A 26957-nucleotide genomic window follows, 5' to 3' on the forward strand; every position below is an offset into this window, starting at 1 on the left:
GCAGAAGGTTTCAGACTATTTCCTGCAGTGTGACAACAGCTGCGATGAACGTCAATACAACAACCAATAGGAGCACAGAATTTGAAAACGCAATCCGCACGACAAATTCAAACCACCACAGGAAAACGTCAAAGCTGTTTTTTCCCCTGTGATTGTTATTGAGGCATGCTCTGAGCAAAATTACTGCTACAGATTGTTTATATTTGCTGGGATGTATGATTTATGAATGTTTCAAAATATCTTCTTTTCTGCTCGACAGTAAAGTCTAGAACCACTTAGGGGTAAGTAAGAACCCGATCACACCAAACACGAGAGGCACCATTTTTTTTAAATGTGTCTATTGGCAGCAAACGTTTTGCATGCTGTTTATGCCTCCCGAATGACTGGCGTTTTAACAGTCATGTTTTTGATGGAGCGCTCTTTGTGCCTACAGTCGAAAAAAGTAAACTCTCTGAGAAAAAAAAAGTGTCTGACGTCATGCACTCCAGCACCAAAACCATTAACACAGTGGTTGCTTAGTAACAAAGTTTCTAGAGTCAACAAAAACACAGTACGCCTGCGTTTTCAGAGCTGAACACATCAAATTCAGTGTGATCGCTCCCTAAATGCTGAGCAAATTTTCACTTTTGGGTGAACTGCCCCTTTAAATATTCATGGATTCTTTCTTTTCTATTCTTTTTAGAATAAAAAAAATGTCTTCTTGCGAGAAAAAAAATTGTTTATTTTTAGAAGTGTCCACTCAAAGGATATTTGAGGGAATTAAAATAATTCTTGTGTGACGTTACTGTGAATCTTTCATTTTTTAGATTGTTATTTATTGTTTACTTTCGAACTTCAGAGCACTACCAAAATACTATAAAAAAGCATTTTGACCGTTCATTCTAGAATCATTTCAGATTTACATATTAGGCTTTAGGGTGGAGCTTTGGGTGGAGGGTGGAGCTTTTTATACATATACATATATACATATACATATATACACATACATATATACACACACATACATATATATATATATATATATATATATATATATATATATACATATATATATATATATATATATATATATATATACATACACACACATACACATATATACATATATATATATTCACATATATACATGTATGTATGTATATATATATATATATATATATATATATATATATATATATATATATATATATATATATATATATATATATATATAAACTCCCTTGGTACAGTATTTCGAGTGTTAAACAGGTTTTAACAGAACAGGTGTGAGGCTAACAGAAAACATCTGGTGCAGTGGGCAACAACCTTCATTTTGAAGGACCAAACACACATGCACACACACACGCAAGCACACGCACATCTTGACTGTCACTTCTATTAATGAATGAGCAGAGACCAAACAGTCATCTCTGACCTCTGACTATCATGACGGCAGCAGTTTCAGTACAGTGTGCAGTGTGCAGTGATGATATTTGGCACAGGTATTGTGGGAATCTTTCAGACACCACAAACTCTGAAACGATCATACGCACGTTTAGAAGTTTGCACCGTGATATAAAGCTGCTTAATATTGAGCAGATCTTGCTAGATTAATTCTGCAGCGATACGTTAGTGAAAAGTGCTCCTCCGCCGTCTGCGCTTCACTGCGGCTTTGACTTCAGTCAAAACATCAGCTTTTGTTGACGATGCTCGACATAAATGAAGTGGGTGGGGGAATGCTGTTTTCTTTATGTGCTATTGTGATTTATTCAAACTGGCTCCTTTTTTGAGTCAGACACTATTTTTGGAGGCGTCGTCAAAACATTTCGATCAAAGGAAAGAAAAAAAATAAGACTTAAGAAGTGAATGACCATATTTGAACAATGAACTTCTTGAACTCTACCATGATTTTTTTTTTACTTTTAAGTAAAATTTCAAATAAAACTTTACATTAATATTGAAATATGTATTTATATTTTTAAAATAACATAACGTAAAAATATATTTTTAAAAAACAAGTATTTCTTATATCAACATAAAAAGCTATGTTGTCCAACTTTGCCATGAAATCATGTAAATGTTAAAAATATACATATATTTTAAATAATTCTTTGATTCGTTTAAATTTCAAAATTACAGAATTAAGAAAAAAAAAGATATTATAAAATAAAATGTAACAAAAAATATTGCAATTTCTTAAAATACGATGAAATATTATGATCGTTATCATCTAGGGATGCAATGATTAACCGATTTCACTATTAACCACGCTTTAATTCGTCAAGGTTAAATAATCGTAAAGGCTTCCCAACACCACGCAAGGAACAAAACTGCTGCAACTAAGCAAATTTACAACAACTGTGTGCTAGTTAAAAGTTCCAAGCTTGTACACTAAGGCTAATATGCACACCAGATTAACTATGGCTAAGGCTATTAACTGAGGGCCGTTCACATGTCACGTCTTTTGCGTGGGCAAGTTTGTTATTTCCTTTCTTGCGCGCATATTTAGAGTGACGTGCACGTGGTGCGAAAGCAGCACACCGCCTAGTTGAAAGAATGCCGCGAGCACATTGCGGGTCACCTGACAAGAACTGACCATCCAGTTTCATATATTTATTCTTATTTGTATTTATTATTTACTCATTGTTCTGTCATTTATTTTTAATGTAAAATTATTATGTTTAAATGCCAAAAACCTTTTTCACTTACTTTTAAGTCCAAAGAGAAACGACCTATAGTTTGTTTTTAATAGTTTTTTGTGCTGTATTATTTAGTTACTGAGCAGCAATAAATAACACTTTAAAATATGAGGAGTTTTATGTGGTTTTCTAAACTAGTAGTGTTTTGAAATGCATGAATGCATAATAACCGTATAACCGTAATTATTTCTCAGACTATAATCGTACAAAAAAATCTATAATCATTGCATCCCTATTATTATTTACACTATCATATTTATAATATATTCAAAATCAGGGTCATCAAATAAACAATTTACCAGCATGTTAAATAAGCAAGCAATTCAACATCTTTGCTTTACAAAAATCAGTTGACCTTTACAAGCAAAGCAGCACTAGGCCACAGCGGGGTATTTTAACATCTGTAATAAACATAAACCAACGCCATATGTGTTTTGTCTGCTCTTAATGACAGCTTTAATACATTAGCTCATAAAAAAGTGATCTCAACAACTAAAAGCACTTAAACACACAAACAGATTACAATAGTCCATATTGCTCCATCTCAAGCCGCTCGTGCTAACCGCTAACAACTGTCAGTTCTCCAGGCTGTCAGATGTGGCTTCACGTAAAAGTGTCTTAGAAAAAATTTCTTCATTGTTTAACCTTTTGATCAAAATATTAACAACAAAAACTGAAGATGCTCAAGTTTGCTTTTTAAACAGACACTTTTTTTTTCTTGACACCCTTCCAAACTATTTATGTTGGTGTAGGGGATATCAGATTGTAGTTTTGGAGATTTTTTGACCCCCCGAAAAACCCAATAACTTTCACACCCCATTCACATGACAGCTTCACTTTGAATGGGTGACGTCACTGCATATTGTTGCCGAACTGCATTGTGGATCACTCGCTGCAGAAGTTGAGAATTTCTCAACTTTTCAAGCGCCAACGTCAGCCAATCAGATCACTTTATGCAAATAGCCCAGCTCAGACAGCAGCTGAATAATTTTATTGGTTGACGCTGCTATGACGATCGCGTCAGCCCCAACTTCAGACACGCCTTTTTGTCAAGCGTTGACGATGAAGCCCCGTGTGAATTTACTGTGTTACAATTTACCAGCTGGATTTCTGTGAGATTTTTGGGGCCATTTTTTATTCAGGGATTTCTTCCTTATTTTCCTTGTGGTGGAAATGGGCAGTTTCTGTATTTTTTTTCTTTTTTTCTTAAGTATTTTACATTTTGTCAGTTTAGTGGCTAATTCGTACTTAATTGTAAATTAGATCGTATGAATTAATACAAATTAGTCACTAAATTAAAAAGTTACGAATTGCAGTGAGATTGTGTTGGTTTTTCTATTGTCTTATAGCCACAAGCTCAAATCACAGCTCTGTTCTTTGGTCTTCCTCATGGTTATGAACTGCATTATAGGACCTTTATTGCTGCTCTGGTGACTGTGCAGTTCAACAAAGTACCATTTATTGAAATTTTTGTAGTTTGAACAATATATTAAATAAGAAGTAATGTATAGCAAATTAAGTCTGTTAAATAACACAAAGTTCTGGCAGTTTATTACCACCAGTTTTTGTACAACAGCAGTATGCCAGTACATCACTCCAAACTATTGTTTGCAAAGTCTTTTTAACATTAAAAGTTGTTGGAGGAAAAATTAGGGTCCCAAAATGCAATTAAAAAGTATAATTAAAGAATAGAAATCAACAAATATGAAAAAAAAACTTAACTGACCAACAGCGTGTAAAAATCTTTTTTTTAGTCTATCCAAACTGATCTTTATTTTGTATTTCTATTGGATTGAAGTCAGGTGATTGGCTGGGCCATTCTACAGCTTGATTTTCTTTCTCTGAAAGCATTTGAGAGTTTCCTTGACTGTGTTTGGGATCACTCTCCAGCTGAAATGTCCACCCTGGTTTCATTCTTTATCATTCTGATAATGTAGGTGTTGGACTGAAGCAGCTAATATTCATTTACGATGAGGAAGGGCAGAGGGTTGCTGAAGAACTACTGAGAGATTACAGCTGCTGTCTGCTCTTCACTGCCTTTCTACACCTCCCTTTCTTCATGTGTTCAATACGTTTTCCCTCATTCATTTTATTACACATAAATTCATTTGTAAACTAATTAGATGCATTTTCTTTTCATATATTTATTTCTTTGTTTGCCATCAACATCTGGGGAAAATTTCAAGTCAATAGCATCTTTAGAAATATGTTTTCTGAGCAAAATGGTGACGTGTTCAATACTTCTTTTTCCCGCTGTATATATATTTTTCCACAGCTTTCTTTGCACATATTTATCAAGGTGCCAATATCAATAGAGGCCACTGTATATACACCACTTCTCCATCCACTCTCCACAGGACGATCGAATCAGTCCTACCAACACAAACCACACATCTGCATACCGTGGCGGAAAACTGTAGAGATTTGAGGCATGATGGTAGAAGGGGAGGAGACGGGGAGCTCGAGGGGAGGAAAGAAACATGACTGAAGTGAAAAGGTCTTGAAAATGGCACTGCAGCTTTAAGGGTCTGCGCTCGGAGTAGATGCGACAGCAGTCTGATGGTTGGACGTTACTCACTGACTCGGCCAGACGGTGTGGAAAAAAGCGTGATGACCTCATCGTGACAGCATCATCTAAAGCTGTTTCTCATCTGCACATTACACATAATGCATTCTTACAATATGACCAGAAAAAAAAACAAAAAACAAACGGCTGAGGAGAACAGGAGTAATATGCGGCTGCAGATGCAGATGGAGGAACGAGAAGTATGCAGATGCTTCCTACTGAGTGAAAAAAAGGGGCAAAACGATTATGAGTTTAATGGAATAGTTTGCCAAAAAGAAGATTCTGTCTTAAATGTCAAACCTATTTGACCTTCTTTCTTTTGTGAGACACAGCTATTGAAGAATAGCTGAGCTGTTTTGTAAATAATGGGGACTGGGAACTCCCTTTAACAAAAAAAAACAATAAATGTTCATCAATATGTTTATGGGAGGAACAGAACAACAACAACAAAACATTGGTGTGTTCATAAGAGTTCCACTGATTCACTTGAGTCATTTGAATATATATATATATATATATATATATATATATATATATATATTCAAGAATTAAATATTTGTAATTCTTAATGGATAAAAAGCATATGCTAAATAACTAAATCTAAATGTAATGGTCTCAATAATTTGCTCATTAATCACAGCTATTAGCTCAACGGAGAACAAAATGTAAATGTTTCTCTATTTGTCACACATCTACAGAATGGCAAATCTTAAGATGGTTTATAATAAAAAAGACAAAACATGTAGGCAACATTTTCATCCATTTGTTGCTTTTGTGTCTTTTTGGAAAGCATCATGAACCATTTATTTATATATTATCCATTACTTTTCCATGGAAGAAATATATGAGTTTATATACATACTACCGTTCAAATATTTGGGGTCAGTAGAATATTTAAATGTTTTAAAACAAGCTTATTCTGCTCATCAAAGCTGCATTTATTTAATTAAAATACAGTACAAATTGTAACATTGTGAAATGTTATTACACTATAAAATAACAAAATGTAGTAATATCAAAATACCATTTAATGTAATAATTTATTGCAGTAATTTTAATAATGAATTTTCAGCTTCATTACTTCAGTCTTCAGAGTCACATTATCCTTAACAAATCCCTCTAATATTATTTATTATTGTTATTACTAATAATAATATTGTTATTAATGGTTATAATAATAAACGCAATAATGACTGGCGTAATAATTTCATGTGTAGTTTCATTTGAAACTACATACAAATAATTATTAACAATAAATAAATAATACATATAATTTTTTTATACTTAACAATTTTACTTTTTTGGTTACATTTAATAAAAGACGCCTTGATGAACAGAATAATTTTATGAAAAAAAGAGAAAAATATTTAAAAAACTGACCCCAAACTTTTGATAGGTAGTGTATATATGAGCCATATGAGTTTATAACTACGCGAGGGAAATTAAATGATGACTTAAATGATTATTTTTTTCAAAATAATTTACCATTTTTTATATGTGAATTGAAATAAAAATATGTAAAAATAAAAAACATTAAGTAACTGCATACAAAAATATAGAAATAAAAAGTTTAATTTGAATTGAATAGATTTTTCCACACACAAAGTGCAGAGTCCGTGCTTTAAACAGAGGTTATCATAACCATATGATACATAACCATATGTTACAAAACTAACCATATGATTTTATTAGCTCACATTGCTAGTTATGTCATTAAGAAAAAAAATTGTTTGCCCTTCTAATCTTTAATTGAAATCTGAAAATGCACTTCCTGTTTTATTTCCAGATACACTGCCAAATTACGTATATCTTAGCAAATGGTCGGGGCTAACATATTTAATCACGCTGCTCCTACTGTCAGCTTTGACAACAATCAGAAATGGTGAGCAGGAGGAGTCTTAGGTTGTAATAACTTTGAATTAAATGCCTACTTTACTACATCAAATCAGCATGCAGTTGAAAAAACAAGCCACGCCCACTGTTGTGTCATTCAATACTCCGTTTCTCTAGGAACTGCATCACCATATGAAAAAAATGAATGGTTGCAGCTTCCAGTTCATGGGGACTTTAAAGTCTGTATTTCACAAGTTCACACTCACAGATATTTGACTAAATAGAATATGCGTATTTGGCGTGCTGTCCATGGAGAGGGGTCTGAGCTCGGGAAGACATCCTAACTCGTGTTATTCCCCTTATCAGAATAAGGAGAGATAGGGTCCGAGCGCAGTGTCTAGCCTGGCTCCAGAATGCTCCCTCCTCAGATTTAAATAGGTATCTGGTTTAATAGTGTGGAATTGGGGTGGGGGAGGGACGCTGAAGTCAAGAGGAAACGCATGTATGACGTGTTGGACTATTTATAGGGGTTTGCTCTTGAGCTGATTAAATAATAGAATGATAGTGTGTGTGATGAATTAGCCTCGTCAAAGACTGATCGTGCTCCTCCCGAAATTTGTTTATAAAACATCACTTAATTGATCAAAGTGATAGTGAAAACATTTATTAATTGTAATATCAAATTCAACTGTAATAACAAAAAACAAATCAGCATATCAGAATAAATTCTGAAGGACCATATGCCATAAAGACAGAGGTAATAATGCTGAAAATTGCCCTCTGGCATCACAGAATTGTAAAACACACTAAAAGAGCATCTGTTATTTGAAAATAGTAATAATATTTCACAACATTACAGCTTTTACTGCACTATCAATTAAATAAAAGCAGTCTTTATTCAAAACAAACATTTAAACTTCCTTCACACTGACATCATCAGAGCTGCTGGACTTCTAGTTCGGGCCTGTGGCCAAACGAGCCTGCAAAGAGCCTCAGCGCCCCCTCCAAAGCAGGGGGCTGACAGAGACAGAGACTCACGTCGGGCTGAGCTGAGCTGGACTCAGTGCTGTGCTGGGTTTGCCTATTCCAGAGGCTAAAAGAAGCTCTGGCCGAGCTCCAGCGAGCCCCAGCACAACACACCGCTAATGACTTACAGATTGTTGCACCGTGGTATACATGTGTCAGGACAATGCCATGGGTCTACACCAAAAAAAAAAATGCAGAAAAGAAAGAGGGTTTTAGCAAAGTGGTTTCTGCACTGTGTCATGCAGCACTCTATGAAGACGAGGACTTGCAGTGTGTGTGTGTGTATATAAAGGAGGGGTTTGCGAGCCCTTCATCGTTTGTTAAAGTGAGAGGACATTATCGCTTGACCTCCACTTGCCCTCGCAGAGACTGCATATGATCATGAAAAGAGAGGCAAAGAGAAACAGAAGGAGAAAGATTGTGCAAAACACTGATTGCTTCCTGTGACATCATCAAAACGTGACATTTTTGACCACTGAGGCTTGAGAGAACAAGTGAGTCTCACCACGCAGGACATTTAAAAACAGAATTCAAAATGCTTCAAATGAACTCCGTTGCTGATGAGGGCACAACATGTACTTCTCAAAGGTGTGCAAAAATAAAATATGGACATGTATTTTTAATAACAGATAAAACATAAATGAAAAATTCTAACCACCCTTGTGTTTGCATTTTATTGATACATATTATTACTAAAAATCATTGTATCATATTAATTATTTTACAATTTAATATATTCTAAACTAAACACAATATATAACTATATATATATATATATATATATATATATATATATATATATATATATATATATATATATATATATATATATATATATATATAACTATATATATATATATAAATATATATTTCCCCCCACACATTAAACTATCAAACTAAATCATTCATATACTCTTTAAATGACATTATTGACATTTAATGGTTAAATATTTTTGTTTGTCATGTAATTATGCTTCTCAATTGTGTTGTGTAATCTTGATCTCTGTCTGAAAACTCTGCATTTTCACAGATTTACTTTTATTGACATTTTTAAGTTGGGATTTCCTGAACTGAACTCTAACATCTGTTTCAGGGTTGATTAAGGCATATTAACTGTATCAGTATGGGCTGTATGGAGCCTGATGCCTTATTTTACGTCAGTTGTCTGGCAGGTGTCAGAAGCAGAGAGCATAATTTGTGACAGGAATATTTGGCTAAAGTGTGTACAGTAAAAAAATATATAAAACCAGTCCAAATAGAGCTTTCTTCAGCTTAATATGGCTTATAAAACCTATACGTTCAACACAATGCAAAAACAGTGATGCAAAGCACTATTGCCCTGATGAACATTGCAGTGCCACTGCATCTGCCTTTGCTGTATCACTTTCTCTAGATTAAGATGCGGAGCAGAAATTGTGCAGCGAGTTTTGTAGACAGAGTTTTAGCCATTCAAAGTATACAAAAAAACAAAACAAAAACAAAAAAACTGTATAATGTCACAGAACTCATTCATGAAGTACTCAGAGCACATCCACTTTGGTCAGAGTGATAATAATGTGATAAAAAAGGTGTATTCAACAAATATTAATGCAATTGCGGTTTCAATGATCTCATCAATTTTGGTGATGGTATTGTGGTTGAAAAATGTACAGTTTAATTGACTAAATGTAAACAGGGCTGTGATGTTTTCCATGTTAAGTACAATACTAGTTTAATTATAATCCTGTAGTGAGCTGAACTGTTATATAATATTGCATAATAACATAATATAGTATAATAAGGGAAATCATATTTAGCTGACTTATTTTGAAAACAATAATTAAACTGTAAAAGAAAAAAAAATGGGTTGGGCTTTTTTGTTTCTTTTTGCATTACAGAATTATGTAGGACCACGAGGCCTCTGTGTGTTGTCCTCATTTGTAAGTCGCTTTGGATAAAAGCGTCTGCTAAATGACTAAATGTAAATGTATACTTTATTCAAAGAGCAACGACACATTAACTACCCCTGAAGCACTTTTGTTTGATGTTGGATGCAGAAAATACATCGTTTCAAACTACTAAAACTGTATATGTATTAATTTGATGCTTATATTCGAAGCGACTTATAGGTGAAGGTAAATGAAGCACTTCAAATCATCAGAGTAGCAGCAATATATAAATGCTATGACAAGTTCAGACTAGTCCACTTTTTTTACAAGTTAGTACGCTTTTTTCCAAGCGTACAGAGAGGAGAGAGCGTGTCCTACAGGTGGTTTGTCAAGCCCACTCACCTGTGTGGAGCACACTCAGAACTGCACAATATTTCCAGAAACATGAATGTTGATAAGATAATGTCTGATTCATACAGAGAGGAGAGACTGTCTTACATGTGGTTTGTTGAAATCGTTTCTGTTTATTTTTTTGTGAAACCAGAGCAAGAAGTTTTCCAAGAAGTATGGGGTGATTATAAAAAGGTTTCTGGTGCATATGGAGAAGAAAAGGGTGTGTCTCCTACAGTTGGTTTGTCAAACATGGAAGGTTGATGATAAAGTGTCTGGTTGAAGAGGAGAGAGTGTCTTACTGGTGGTTTGTTAAAACTATGGATGTTTTACTGAAAGATGAAAGCATTCAGGGAACATTCAAACTACACACAGAAATGCCTCGTATATATATTATGTATATGCCTTTATACATAATGATAAACAATAAAATCATAAATCCAAGGCACTCGAAAAAGGAATTATGATTTCATTGTATATCAATTTATTTTCTGGTTGGTCATGTAACACCCAGAGAATGAGCATTTAAAAATTGCTCATTGAACCACCAACTATTCAAGCATATGTTTGATGCAGCGGATACCCTTTCAGCCGCAACCCATTACTGGGAAACATCCATACACACTCATTCACACACATACACTTTGGCCAATTTGGTTCATTCAAATCACCAATGGTGCATGTCTTTGGACTGTGGGGGAAACCCACATCAATACGGGGAGAACATGCAAACTCTGCAGAGAAATGCTAACTGGCCAGGACTCGAACCAGCAACCTTTTTACTGTGAGGCCACAGTGTTAACCGCTAAGCCACCGTGTCGCCCAGTCAGAAATTCTTCAGCTATTTTAAAGATTTATTTCTTAGAAAATTGCTACCTTTTCAACAATCTGACAAAGAAGCTGAAACATATCCGTCATGGAGTTTGTGTTACAGAAACAATCTCCTCCAGATGATTCGCACATGTCTAGAAGACACCAGCTCTTTTCCAGCAAAAACAAGCAAACAAACCAGCTGATCCCAACAAGCATCAACACTGTCTGAGGAAACAAACAACCCCTCTTTTCAGGCTGCCTACTGACACCACGTTTGTTGTGCTATATCTTCTAGACAACTCAAGCGTGAACGGCAAAAGTTTACGCTCAAGCGGCAAAAGTTCACGAGTGCATGAGGAAAGGCATGACATTTACACTGTGCAATGATCAACTAAAGCACGACGCGTCTTGTACGGGCATCCTGCCAGCGGGTGAAAATCACGTCAAAATAACACTGTCAACCCAGCTGCACGTCAAGTAATCCTCCATAGGTGGCAGATCCCTACCCATCATCCCTTGCAGCAACCACACCTGCTTTCCAAAATAATCGCCGCTCTTTTTTACTCTCCCCCATTCAGTGGAGAGGGTGGACTATCAAGGAAGGTCCGCGAGTGTTGTTCCTAATTACCTATTTCTCCACTCCTGATCCTGTGGCGGGCATAATTAGTTACCTGGGGCTGCAATCCAATTTGAAGTGATGACAAGAAAGCGATCCATGAAAAAGTAATAAGTTAAATCCAATTTCAGACTGCCTCTAATTAAATGCACATGGAACTAATGACTCAAGCCCTACCATTTCAGTGATAACCGTAATTAGCAAGGAGGGAGTTGCACTCTCTCGATCTTCCTCTCTCTCTCTTCCTTTCTCTTGTTGACTCTCTCTCTCTTTCGCTGCTGTAGGTGCAAAGTGGTAAAGTGGCATGGACTCTTTTAATTACACGTGTCATTTTGTCTGTGATTTACTTGCGCTTTTTGACCAGCCGAGTGTGTTTAGCCTCTGCTCCGGTCTGTCACTACACCAGATGTTTATGGTGTTCTGTGTTGTGTATCATTATTAATAAAGATTTTCTCTTGGTATGACTAATGAAGAAATATCAGGCATATTGTCCGTTAATTGTCCAGCATCCACCACGCCCATCGATTAGTAAAGTTTCTCATGAACGCTCTCTGCCGTACCCTGTGTTCCTGTATAAGCCCAACAATTAAACAATTAGGTTTCTCACTACTGACCAAAGTAAAAACAAAAAAATGTGCAAACACTTAAATCTTCAAAGTCTTTTAGGGTGAACGGTGATTGAAATGCTGGACCGGTGATAAAGCGCAGTCTCAAATCAAAGTAAAACGCTAGAGTAAGGAAAGAAAACTGACGCAGGCTTTGGCGCCTCATACGGTAATAACACCTAATAGAGATCAGCATCTAATGATGGATAGATCACACAAGACGGAGAGAGCTATTGGGGCTCTGATAATATAATGAGCTAAAGAGTTATTGGATGGACCAAAAGGAGAGAGAAAAATGCAGGCAGTTAGCATTTAAACATATATAATACTAGGACACTTTTTTTTTGCAGTATAGAGTATGTATAATGTGCAGAGCACAGAAAGAACAAAACATTTTCTATATGTGAGGAAAAGGCAACTACATGCAACATAATATTTAGTATACACCAATAAATTCACCTGGTACTACACTCACCGGCCACTTTATTAGGTATACCTTACTAGTACCGGGTTGGACCCAGTTTTGACTTCAGAACTGCCTTAATCCTTCGTGGCATAGATTCAACAAGGTACTAGAAATATTCCTCAGACATTTTGGTCCATATTGACCTGATAGCATCACACAGTGTCTGCAGATTTCTCGGCTGCACATCCATGATGCGAATCTCCCGTTTTACCACATCTCATAGGTGCTGGATTGGATCAAAGGTATTGGATTGCGATCTGGTGACTGTGGAGGCCATGTGAATACAGTGAACTAATTTTCATGTTCAAGAAACCAGTCTGAGATGATTCGTGCTTTATGACATGGCAATGCTCAATTGGTAATAATGGGCCCAAAGTGTGCCAAGAAAATATCCCCCACACCATTACACCACCACTACCAGCTTGAACCGTTGATACAAGGCTGGATGGACCCATGCTTTCATGTTGTTGACGCCAAATTCTGACTCTACCACCCGAATGTTGTAGCAGAAATTGAGTCAGGCAACATTCTATTGTCCAATTTTGTGTGAGCCTGTGTGAATTGTAGCCTCAGTTTCCTGTTCTTAGTTGACAACAGTGGCACCCGGTGTGGTCTTTTGCTGCTGTAGCCCATCTGTCTCAAGGTTTTACATATTGTGCATTCAGAGATGCTCTTCTGCATACCTCGGTTGTAACGAGTGGTTATTTGAGTTACTGTTGCCTTTCTATCAGCTCGAACCAGTCTGGCCATTTTCCTTCGACCTCTGGCATCAGCAAGACATTTGCACCCACAAAACTGCGACTCACTGGATACTTTCTCTTTTTCAAACCATTCACTGTAAAACCCTAGAGATGGTTGTGCATGAAAATCACAGTAGATCAGCAGTTTCTGAAATGCTCAACAACCATGCTCTGTTCAAAGCCACTTAAATCACCTTTCTTCCCCATTCTGATTCTCAGTTTGAACTGCAGCAGGTCATCTTGACCATGTCTACATGCCTAAATGCATTGAGTTGCTGCCATGTGATTGGCTGATTAGAAATTTGAGTTAACGAGCAGTTGGACCGGTGTACCTAAAAAAGAGTGTATATCTCATAATGTATTGCATTAAAATTTAAAAACACTGCAAGGCAAGGAAGAAATATATATATACATTTCTAAACATAATAGCTTTAATAACTCATTTCTAATTACTGATTTATTTTCTCTTTGCCATGATGACAGTAAATAATATTTGACTAGATATTTTTCAAGACACTTCTATACAGCTTAAAGTGACATTTAAAGGCTTCACTAGGTTATAAAGGTTAACTAGGCAGGTTAGGGTAATAAGCAAGTTATTGTATAACAATGGTTTGCTCTGTAGACAGTCGAAAAAAATAAAGGGGCTTAAAGGGGCTAATAACTTTGACCTTAAAATGGTTCATAAAAAGAAAATTCAATTAAAAAAACTCAATTATTGAAAACCAAGTGGGTTGAGGTGAAGCATTAAAAAATTACACTTTGAAATAAAGTCTTTTAATATGTCAACAAATGATTCTTGATTAATTACTTATTAGTAGATGCTTTCAGCAAATCATGGACAAATCATGGAGTTTCATAATGTTTTCAATAAAAAACAAAAAAAAAAAAATAAAATAATAATTAAAGAGGAAAAATTGGAGTCTATGAAAAAAAAAACTTTCCATAAAATAAAATAAACTCAAAAATGTCCCAATTAAAGATGTAATGTGACTACTGACCATTCATAATGTTATAATACATAATTAAAATATTCTTGCATACTGATTTGAAAATCTAATAACAAATGATGTTCAGTATACAGTACATACTAGAATGAACTATAGGCTTCCAGTCACAGATGAGAGCATGAGGGTGAAAGACAAAAACACACATGCTTTCTTTTCAGTGGTGTGAGTGACAGGTTGGCCATGCTCTCTGTATACATTAATAAATTTGAATGTTAATTTAGTCTTTGTGTGCTGAAGCTGCTTCTGCTTTACGTACTAACAGTCTAGCTAGTGGAATCCACCGTCCGTTGACCCCTCAGCATGAAGAGTAGAGCTGTTTAGCTTAATTGTTACGACTTTTTCCTCAATGCAGACAAATTCACACAGAGCGTAAAGGTCACAGATGCTGTATTTCTTCCCTTAAGGCATATTATGGGTGATATCCACAAAATAATTATATTAGACTATATTGTATGATACATCTGTCATGATGTAGGAAAATGCTTTTTATAATTATACAAATTGTGCTTGTCAGGCGGCACATAATTACTATTATTATTATTAGTAGTAATAATAGTAGTAGTAGTAGTAGTAGTAGTAGTAGTATAAAAAAAAATATGAAACTATAATTATATTCTTTGGTAATTTGATATAATTTACATGTATGTATTAATATATAGCATAGAATTTTTGTTATGTATATTTAAATAGATTACTGATTCATTCATTTTCTTTTCTGCTTAGTCCCTTTATTATTCTGGGGTCACCACAGCGGAATGAACCGCCAACTTATCCAGCATATGTTTTACGCAGCAGTTTCTCCTCCAGCTGCAACCTATCACTGGGAAACATCCGTACACACTCATTCACACACATACACTATGGACAATTTAGCGAACCCAATTCACCTATACCACATGTCTTTGGACTTGTGGGGGAAACCGGAGCACCCGAAGGAAATCCACGCAAACACATGGAGAACATGCAAACTCCACACAGAAACACCAACTGACCCAGCCGAGGCTCGTCCCAGCAACCTTCTTGCTGTGTGGCGAACATGCTACCCACTGCACCACCGTGACCCCCGTAAATAGATTATTATTTTTTTAACAACAACAACAAACAACAACAACAACAACAATAATAAAAAAATAATAAAAAACATATGCTTATAATTATTATTATAATAATACAGAGAATAATAATAATAATAATAATAATAATAATAATACAGAGAATAATAATAATAATAATAATAATAATAATAATAATAATAATAATAATAATTATAATAATAATAATAATAATAATAATACAGAGAATAATAATAATAATATTAATACAGATAATAATAATAATAATAATAATAATAATAATAATAATAATAAATATAGTTGCAAGCAGCAATTATCAGGGCCAAGCATCATAAACAAGCACGGCAAAAAGCTACAGAGCAACCCGAAAATTCTATCTAGCTTTTTGGCAGCATGTTCTGAGCCAAATTTTGTGGAAATTGGGCTACTGATCTATTGAGAGTTCAAAACAACAGATTTTCTAACTAATTCAAGATGGTGGAAAGGAAGTTAGGAAAGTAAATTAGGGAATAAATGATATCAATGTTCTTTGTATGATACAAGGAATCTGCAAGACCAAACTAGTTTGGTCAATGTCAGGTCTAGATCACATATATTAATCTTGGTTTCAATACTTTAAACCATTGCAGTAATTCAGCCTGTAATGTCATCTGTCAGTATTACATCAAGTTTGAGCATATGTTAAATGACAACAGTTTTGTCTGTCAAAAGGTGGTGCTGTGATGAAACTTTTTGAGCATCTTAAGGGCACATCCTTGAAGACACATACCAACGTTCAAAAAAATTCGCTAAGGTGTCCGTAAAATATAGCCATTTTTGACAATTCAAAATGGCCGATCTGAGAAAATCAGACCTCATTCGACTCTGCATGCTCTGCCGGATGCAATTTTGTGAATGTTTTGGTTGAGAAGTTATAAGCAAAAAAATCCTTTTTTTTGTATTTCCAGACCACTAGGGGGCAGTGCGTCGAAACGCTGCCGCTAACTCTAGACCATGGTTGTGATAACACATACAAAGTTTGGTGTAAATACGTCAATGCGTTACAGAGATAACACCTTAAGTCAGTTTTTACAAGCTCTACGTTAAATTTGTTCGGAAGTTAATCGAAAACGGTTCGTCTAATTAACTTGAATTAAATAACTTTTGGTCAGCATGGTCTGTAGATCTTGTGATTCAATTTTGGTGAAAATCGGAAAAATGGCCAAGGACAAGTTTGTTCAAACAGGTTTTACGAAAAATTCGAAATAGCAAAAAATGACAGAAAGTTAAGTCATAGGGTGCTTTTGAATCGGCAGGAATCTGAGGAAAAGGGAATTTAGATTGTAGCCCATTCGGTTCAAAGGTAATAGCGATGAACACAAGTGAAACTTCGGACAAGTGGTGGCACTAGAGAGTTTGAGTTAGAGAGTCCAAATTTGTTGTAGTTGAAAATCAGACTGTCCTCTATCAGTGGCCAATGTTTGCGCAAATGCCGCAAATGGTTAATAGGTCTGCCATAGATTCCCAGAGTGGAAGAAGAAGAAGAAGAGGAGGAACAATAATAAGAAATGGAATGGATACAATAGGTACCTATGCATCTTCGGTGCTTGGCCCATAATAATAATAATGTTTTTATTAGTAGTGTTTATTAATATTTATGGCTGCCTTAATGTTCTCATTTATTAACACTAAACCGTAACGCTTTCATTTTTTGTGGTGGACAAAATGCAAATCCTTAACTCTAAACCATTCTCATAACAAGTTTTAATGTACAGTATAATGTACAGGATGAAAATCTCAAGTCCACATGCTCATAAAGTGAACTCAAAAAGCCATACTTAAATTATAAAATAAAACTATTTAATAAACAAGACAGACCAAAAATAAAATAAAAAATCCCATATAGTCATTAAACAACCAGTCTTGCTCAAAGCAGGGATGTGCGTTAATTAACAAACATGCCCCGTCGTCTCCTGCGATTCCACCACGAAACAAACAACATCCACCTTGCTCAAACAGAGATAAGGATCTGAGCGAGAATGATCTCAAATAAACGTAAATATTGCATCAGACATGGCGAGCCGCTCTCTTTTAAAGGGGTGCGGATGGGGAAACGAAAAGGGCCGGATTTGCTTTGCATCACAAAAGGATAGGCAAATAGAAAGCCCGGAGGCTGAGACCGGAGCCAGGACTGCTCCAGGACGCCCCCTATAACTGCTGATGACAGAATTAAGAGTGAAACCACAGAGAGAGATAAGGAGAAAAAAAAGCCAGACTTACTGTACTGTACCTACATTCAATACGCTAATGTTGTTTGCTCTTCACACTTGCGCACATATTAGACATCCGTTTGTTCGTAATGTGTTAAAACTGACAGGATTTCATTGTGCGTGATTTGTTAGATTGCTGCGAATGATGAAAGAACGCTGCGCTAATGTGCTGCCAACTCTTCAGCTCTGCCTGCTTTAATTTCCTGTTTGTCAGGCTTTGACAGGTACATGTTGTACCACCAACCATCCATATAAATGTAAACAAATAAAGGCTGATCACCCACACAAACACACACTTATTTCATGCACACATAAATATATTTGTCAGCAGCACCAGTAATGTTCTACAGGAAAGAAAACATAAATTTGGAGGAAATGGAGATATTTGCAGTTCAAAATGCATATTATTGCGAACAATTCATCTGTGCATGAGAGTAATTTAATCATTTTTTTTAAAAAAACTTACAGATTTAAAATGTCAGTAATTGACTTTTTCCACTTTATACAAGTGTCTGGCTTACAAAAAGTTTAAAATTACACCGGAATCAACAATAAATGTATCAATTTGAACTGCTTTTGTATTTCTTTATCAAATTAAATGTTTATAGACCTCAATGATTTGACCTGAACTTAACTTATTTTTAAACAAACATTTGTGACAACTTTGTCATCATTACTGTAAATTAAATATGGCTACTGTTTATCACAATAGCCTGGCTTTAATGTTTATTTAGTAAAAAATAGAAAAAGTGGCATTTATTGTGCTCGCGATCTAAAACGATCTACAAAAATAAATTAAATTCTATATTATTCTATAGCACATATTACAAAGTAACTTAAAGTTGTGTGTGAAATGAACCATTAAATTAAAGTATAACCATCAGTGTTGATTTTCTTTCCAACCCAGACTCATTAGTAACAAAACCTACAATTTTGCCACTACTAGAGGTCAAAAGTCTTTCACTGAAACAGGTGAAATGTATCACCTTCCACAATGTGACCTTGTCAACTAGCACAATAGCCAATGAAATCACTGATTTTGAGGCTTCATTTGCATATGTGACCCGAAGGATATTGGGATACATAGACATGGATTTGTGAAAGATATCATAATTGTAACTGTCATGCACGTATGCAAACATGGTATCACCTTTTGCCCCTCAAACGGTGTGCACGGACACAAATTTTATAAATTTTGTTTAACGACTTTGGACCATGTTTGAACTTTATGATGCAAGTTATGATTGCAAGGGCAGATTATTGATGAACAAGGGCTTTATTTTTTGCACGGTTCCTTTCACGACACTATGTAAAGGCTTAAAAACACTTAATTGCAACTTTAGCTTTTTGTAAGATTTTACATTTGTACTGCATATATCTATCTATGTATGATTGCTTTGCATAGTAGATTAGTGGAGCAATCAGGTCTCAAGAAACATGTAAAGGTAAAATGCCAAGGTTGTCATACACTATCTGACAAAAGTCTTGTCATCGATCCCAGTTGTAAGAGCAACAATTAATAACTTGAATTCTATTTGAGATATCTGGAAAAGTGGCAGAAGGTCAATTTTTCCGATGAATCATCTGTTGAACAGCATCACAATCATCTCAAATACTGCAGAAGACCTATCAGAACCTGCATGAACCCAAGAGTCTCAGAGTAATCTGTCAAGTTTGGTGAAGGAAAAATTTATGGTTTGGGGTTACATTCAGTATGGACGCATGCGAGAGATCTGCAGAGTGGATGGCAACATCAACAGCCTGAGGTATCAAGACATTTGTGCTGCCCATTACATTAAAAACCATAGAAGAGGGCAAATTCGTCAGCAGGATGGCGCTCCTGCTCATACTTCAGCCTCCACTTCAAAGTTCCTGAAAGCAACGAAGGTCAAGGTGCTCAAGGATTGGCCAGCTTAGTCACCAGACACGAACATTATTGAGCATATCTGGGATAAGATGAAGGATGCATTGAAGATGGATCCAAAGAATCTTGATGAACTCTAGGAGTCCTGCAAGAACGCTTTCTTTTCCTAAAACCTGGATAGGCGACAAGACTTTTGTCAAATAGTGTACAGTACTTCTGGTTAACACTTTCAACTAGTTTCAGCTAGTTAACTTGTGGTATTTTAGGACCTCTCAAAGGACATTTAAAATCTGAACTGCTATAGTACAATTCAAAGTGTAATAAAAATAAAATTAAACAAGATATTTAACACAATGGACATGTCACTTAAAACCGCTATAAAAACACACAACTAAAAACAACAATTTCCAACCATTTGCCTGCATTTTGTACCCACATGCATTATCTTTTTATGAAACAATTCATATTATTTAACCTGCATCTGAGACAGACAAAAAAAAGCATGCCTTCTAGCAGCTTTTATGGATGTGTCATCTGAAACGAGCAACAAAACATACCCGGAGCAACTTATTTCAGGTTTTACAAATATAGACAGAATTCCTTTATTTTATGGCTCCTACGTTTCATGGTAATTTCATTTTCTGCGCTCAGATTATCCAAGACACCAACGATGAACTCCAACATGCCTAATCTAAATCTCCCAAACCTTTATCCATCTGAGCAACAGTATATTAACATGTTTACAAGTCAGCATTGTGTTACTCTTCAAGTAGAAATATCAGAGATATCAGAGAACCCTTTTTCTGGGTTTTAGAGTACATGCAGACTTACCTGTGTTGCAGGCTGTTTGTCATTGTTTTTTGGGGACTTGTGGGCACTGCTCTGCTGTTGTTGCTGGAGAAGGATCTGTCGTGCAACTTGTAAGGCCTGAGTGACAGAAGAAAGAAAAAATGGTGTTAGAAAACAAAACTTTGTGAACTACAGTTTTGATGGTGTTTTGTTGTGTGTCTGGGGACTCAGTTTCCCTTGAGGGCGGCTCCACTGCTTTTTGACGTCAAAGATGTTTTACAAATGATGCCATGACGGTGCAGGGCAAGATACTATTTTACATCTTTAATGAATTCAAATAAATTGACTGCTTCATTTGGCCACATATCCGATGACTATACACCAAAACGAACAGAGAAATAAGCTGATAGGAAATATTTTCAAAACATTTTCGAGGAATCACAGCTCTAGGAAACAGAATGTACACAAGTGATTGCATAATCTTTCTGACTATGTTTAGAATACAATACAAGCACACTACTGTATACTTACTGTAACGTAATGTATGCTAAAAAATAATATTATAAAAACAAAACTGTGCATTGTACATATATTTTCTCATGATATAATGTTTTGTTTGGCCAATGATGTAAACTACACTTACTGGCCACTTTATTAGGTACACCTGTCCAACTGCTTGTTAACGCTAATTTGTAATCATCTAACCATTTCTAGGGTTTACAGAGAATGGTCCGAAAAAGAGAAAACATCCAGTGAGCAGCAGTAACTCAGATAACCACTCGTTACAACCGAGGTATGCGGAAGAGCATCTCTGAATGCACAATACATCGAACTTTGAGACAAATGGGCTACAGCAGCAGAAAACCACACTGTGTGCCCCATACGTATATATATATATATATATATATATATATATATATATATATATATATATATATAAATAAATAAATATATATATATATATATATATATATATAAATATATATAAATATATATATATATATATATATATATATATATATATATATATATATATACACACACATTTTAAATTTAAATTAAATTTAAATTATATTACACACATTCTATTTAAAAAGAGATAATTTACATTACATTTTGATTGATACTGGTTCTGGTCACTACAGAGGTAATAAATGATCACGGAACGAGCATTGTATTGTGGGATGCTCTGTTGTAAAATGTAACAACTGCAGTAGTTGTTTTATGTATATAGTATAGTTTCATATTTTATACCACAGAGAGGGTAGTATAGTAGTACGCAATGTGGAAAGTAACCTCTCTGTCTAAGTTTATCTGTTTGTCTGTCTCCCCCTCCCTCCCCTGTACATAAAACAAATAAAAAGTTTATTAGCCTTCAAAATATCTGTCAAAGGACACGGCCCTCTGAGTGGAAAACAAAATACAGTGCAGTCACATGTTTACTGGCTGGACTACTCCCTTCCCCCCACCATAAATAATCAGACATGCCATCCAGAGCAAACAAAAGCAACAGCGGTGCTGGGAAAAAAAAAGGTTCTCCAGTTGAGCAAAAAAAACAAAAACAAAAAAAAAAGGCACCAATACCAAGAAAAGCAAGCAGCGCGTTCCCATAGAACAGCAGGGGCAGACTCACACCTACACCAGAGAACCATCTGAGTAAATAACCCGCTTCATTCTTTCCACCCTCATCACACCAAAAAAACTCCCACAATTCAACAAACAGTCGCAGGAACATCTAAAACCCTTGGGCTTCTCGGTGGGTGGAGTTCAGACTCCATTATCTGATATTAGCGGCTTGTTATTAGCAATCTGAGAAATATACAGTTTCGAGAAAGCGTGTAAAACACGTGGGTTTGCAATGAAGGTGACTTGTACATCATTTCATGTAAAAAGAGAGGAAAAGGGGGTGGTTTTGAGAGAAAGGACGGGCCTGTATTAGACAGTCACTGTCTGATGCTGCTCTCTAAGAGCTCAGTAAAGAAGCAGCGTGATGAAAACTGAAGCGCTGGGCTGGAGAAGCCAGCTGCGTGTGTGTGTGTGTGTGACCTTCTCATGCACTGGAGTTGTGGGATGACATCATGAGGCAGGAATATAATAACAGGCTACAGAGGGGCCACTTCAGTGCCGACTGACACTGACCGTCATCATCATGGATCAACACACATTGCGCTGCACTATATTAAACATTTAAAGTCATATATTAACATACAATCACCACACACAAGAATAAAGGGGTGATATGGCTATGAGTCGTATTTTCCTTTGAACTTTAGAGATGTGTTGCAAAATTCAGTGTAGTTAATCAGTATTTGTTTTAATTCCCCAGCAAAAAATGGCCGGAAGATTCTTAAAGGGACAGTTCACCTAAAATGAAAGTTTGTTCACCTGACATTCAACATTCAAAATATTTTACCTGAAACTGTGGGTTCTTTGTGATTCATAAAACCCAAGGAAATGGCACTTTAAGAGGAGAAAAAAATGTCCTTGAAAACATTGGGCTAAATGCTCATGCTATAAAAGATAAAGTGCTATAACCAAATAATCTATTTAGGAAATTATTGACAATGACTAGATGACAAAGAGATGACTAGATGACTCCTCAAATTGGCATTTAACATTAGTATTTACACCAATATAGTGTCTCTTGAGTAATGAAAATTTAGTAACCTCAGTAACCTGAGGATACTTTGAAGTGGACTTCACACAGTATTCTGCAATCTTAAGATTTCATTATGAAGGGAGCAAACTTGTTGACTGTACTTTGCAAATTAAAGAATTAACAGTGGAGGCTAATTAAATTAATCAAATTGATTACATATTATGTCAATAACATGACAAAATGCATGACTGGAGACTCATCTTGGTGTGATGGCACTGCAATGTGTTTAGATTGAACGTAATTTGTCAAATGAAGTGAACTACAACAACTTCAACATATTAAGCGATCATGGAATAGGGAGCATTGAACACTGTGTGGGGACCTGTCAATCGGAACGCAGCTATCTTTGTATTGTGACGGTTAAAACTGTTGACACTTCAGTCAAATGAATTAAGGCTCCAATGTGTTAATGAGAATTAGTCATAAATCAATATTTAATTAATTTTCATTTGTTAAATATATAGATGAGCATAAAGAGTGACCAACAGCATTGAATTATGAGAGAAAAAAAGCTAAAATGGAGATTCAATATGACCATGTAACTGTCAATTAATTGTAGCAGTAGAGATAAAGCAATGAAACACACGTACACATACTGCATAACATACCAATGACTCCTTTGCCCTCCAAGTTCTTTGTGATTTAAATTCCAGTATCAAATAAACAACAACAAAAATCTGACAAAACTCATCACATAAAAACATGAGTGACATTTCCAAGTTGCCCTGACTGTTAATTATGGTGGAAGCTCATTTGAAAGGGACAGTCCCTAAACCAGTATCTCCGAGTTCTTCTCCTCCCACACTGAACGGCCCTAACATGGCCAAGAAAAAAAAAATAGCCTATTTATAGGAACCTAATTAAATATGCATGAGAGTATAACACTAAAGTCTTCCAGTGCCATGAATGAACCGAAACTCTTCATTTTGAGTGACTGGCAGAAATGTGAGGAAACTCATCCAGTGCATGAACTTAAAAGAAGACCTTATCTACATTTGTTTATACTGTACTTTTCCTTTCCTTGTCTAAAAGCAATAGGTTGTCAAAATACGTAATATTGTTATAATAAAAGTTATTACTTATAATTGTGGCCAGACAGAATCATAACTTGGGAGTATCATAACTAAAAACTTAATATATAAAATAAAAATAATATCTTTTTAACTTGTATTTTATGTTTAAAATGCAAATCCAATTAGAATAATTTTATTTGGTAAACAAAGCAATCTCTCATATATCTACTAAAAGACAGAAAACATGACTGTACAAACTGTATTGTGAATAAATCATATGGACATTTCTATATTAGTCAATAACTACTGAAATTATTAAAAAAACTGAATCAATATAGATTTACACACATTTACACAAGTAAATAAACAGAAATAATGATGGGCTAAAAATCTGCGGAAAATCTGTGCGCGCAGTTCTGTGTGGGCCCACTTATAATTCATAATCACTGCATCTATATTTAAATACAAAAGATACATGAAGAGTGAATGTGTGCCAAATTATATTAAATTGTTTTAGTTTGGGAAGGTCATTTTTGAGAAAATGCCTCTGACGGTGAGGGAGAGAAGGACACTGATATAGCCTCAGAAAGCTTTTTACAGAAATCTAATTTTGCATGATATCTTTATCAAATCTGAAATTCAAACTCTAACAATAATAATAATAATAATAATAATAATAATGTTTTTTTGTAATGCACTTATCTCAAACTCAAAGTGTTACAGCACAATAGAACAACAACAAAAAACATAACATACCAACATGCACAATTAGATAAAATGACAGAAATCCTCACAGAATAAAAGCAATAATAAAAAGGTTAGTCTAAAGCAATTTCTTAAAACTGTCCAGGGAACTGGCATTCCTGATGGTTGTAGGTAAAACATTCCATAATTTGGACGTGCGGTAGGAGGATTCCCAACCTCCCATAGTGCGAGTCTGCAACAAGGCTGAAACAAAGTGAGAAAACAGCAAGAAGAAGCAGGAGCAGAACCATGAACCGCTTCATATGTTATTAAGTATCAGGGTTTTAAAATCAATGCGTGACTTGACCGGTAGCCAGTGTAGAAGTACAGGGGTAATGTGAAAGCATGACGATGTGTGTGTCAGCACATGTGCAGCTGAGTTTTGAATGTGCTGTAATGACATAAGACAACTAGCTGGTAGACCCCCAAAAAGTGAGTTACAGAAATCTAACTGAGATGTGATAAAGCCATGGAGAATCCTCTCAGCATCAGATGAGGATAGAAAGGGTCGAATTTGCGCCATGTTCTGTAGGATGAAGAAAGCTGTTTTTGTTAAATGTTTAAAATAGGGTTTTAGGCTAAGTTGAGCATCAAGAAGTACACCAAAATTGTGCACCTGCGGAGGTGACAATAGAGAGTCATCAACTGATAGCATAAAATTACCACATCCATTAACATTAGAAGAGGTGCCAAACAATAGAATCTCAGTTTTGGAACTGTTTAATTTGAGATCATTTTGTTGCATCCCAGCTTTAATTTCCACCAAACAGGCATTAAGTTTCAATGTTGAAGCAGATAATTTAGAAGTTGTACTAATATAGATCTGTGTGTTGACAGCGTAGCAGTAATAACCAATACCAAATTTTTTGCAAAATTAGTCCAAGAGGGAGCATAAATGCTAAATAAGAGTGGACCAAATATTGACTCCTGGGGAAAACCGTGGCACAGAGGGACCGTCAAAGTGTCATGAGACACCTTTTTCTAGGTTATTATATGACATGGAAAAGGTATATGGAAAAGGTAAATTTTTTTCCCTCATTACTTAATAAAGTATAACTTTTTCCTATTGTTGAGCATGAAACTTTCCAGTTGGACCTTAAAGCCTTAACTCACTAGGGTCAAGAACTGTTACTTTTTAAAGTTAGGTACAGTAGGTGTAAATCCCCAAAAGAGAGTGCTGGCTAACAGGTTAATAACAGTTTATTAAATATGAATGTTAAATAATATAAATTATGTTACTGTAGCTCAACAATGAACACATTACGATAAAAAAGAAAGTCTACTAATCCAGTGCATACATATGAAAAACAGGTGTGCATGTAGTCGTGTTTATCATACATTCTTCTGAAAATACTTTATGGTTTATTATTGTAGTTTTAAAATTTAATAAAGAAATGATATCTTTAATAGCTTGACACAAAACACAAACTAATATGTAAAAACCTTAATGATTTCAAACATGCATAAAATGTTTAATTAAATGTTTATTTAAAGTCAAAGCAAGCAAGTGGAAACAAGATTTAAATCATATCTCTTATCTCTTTGAATTAGTTCTGAAAAATCTTATGCCAAGAAACCATCTGTATATTTTACTAATTTATGCGTTTCCTCTCAGGTGCTCTTCTCAGCATTTTGCAGACTGCATGTGACAGAAGATAAGTGTTGAAATGAGTCAAAGCACTTTTTTAAAGTGTAATACCTTGCTCACTCTCTCACTCTCAGGTCTGTTTTTTGTCATCCTGAACAGTAAAACCCTATGACAATGATGACCATATAGACGCTTTGTTTACCCAGAAACTTTTACAACACACACACACAAACTTGATGTGCATGGCTTGCACTGCTGGAACAAGGATATTTGAGTCAACAGGATGTGATATTGAGACACAAGATGAGGACACGAAGTACACCGTGCCGCTTTCAGTTGTTAATTGCGTCAGAAAGGCTGTCAACAA

The 26957-nt window shown here is 35.3% G+C and overlaps 1 protein-coding gene across 7 annotated transcripts in view; it reads right to left on the reverse strand.

The window, feature by feature from the left end:
- Positions 1–26957, reverse strand: part of foxp1b (forkhead box P1b) — a 287035-nt gene that overhangs the window by 83534 nt on the left and 176544 nt on the right. For all 7 annotated transcript variants that reach the window (XM_056460382.1, XM_056460381.1, XM_056460375.1 and 4 more), the window contains one exon: positions 20629–20724. In XM_056460382.1, the coding sequence (XP_056316357.1) occupies positions 20629–20724 (96 nt within the window). The remainder of the gene's footprint in view (positions 1–20628; positions 20725–26957) is intronic.

This window comes from Danio aesculapii, chromosome 6 (genome assembly GCF_903798145.1).
Source record: "Danio aesculapii chromosome 6, fDanAes4.1, whole genome shotgun sequence".
NCBI classification, from domain to species: domain Eukaryota; kingdom Metazoa; phylum Chordata; class Actinopteri; order Cypriniformes; family Danionidae; genus Danio; species Danio aesculapii.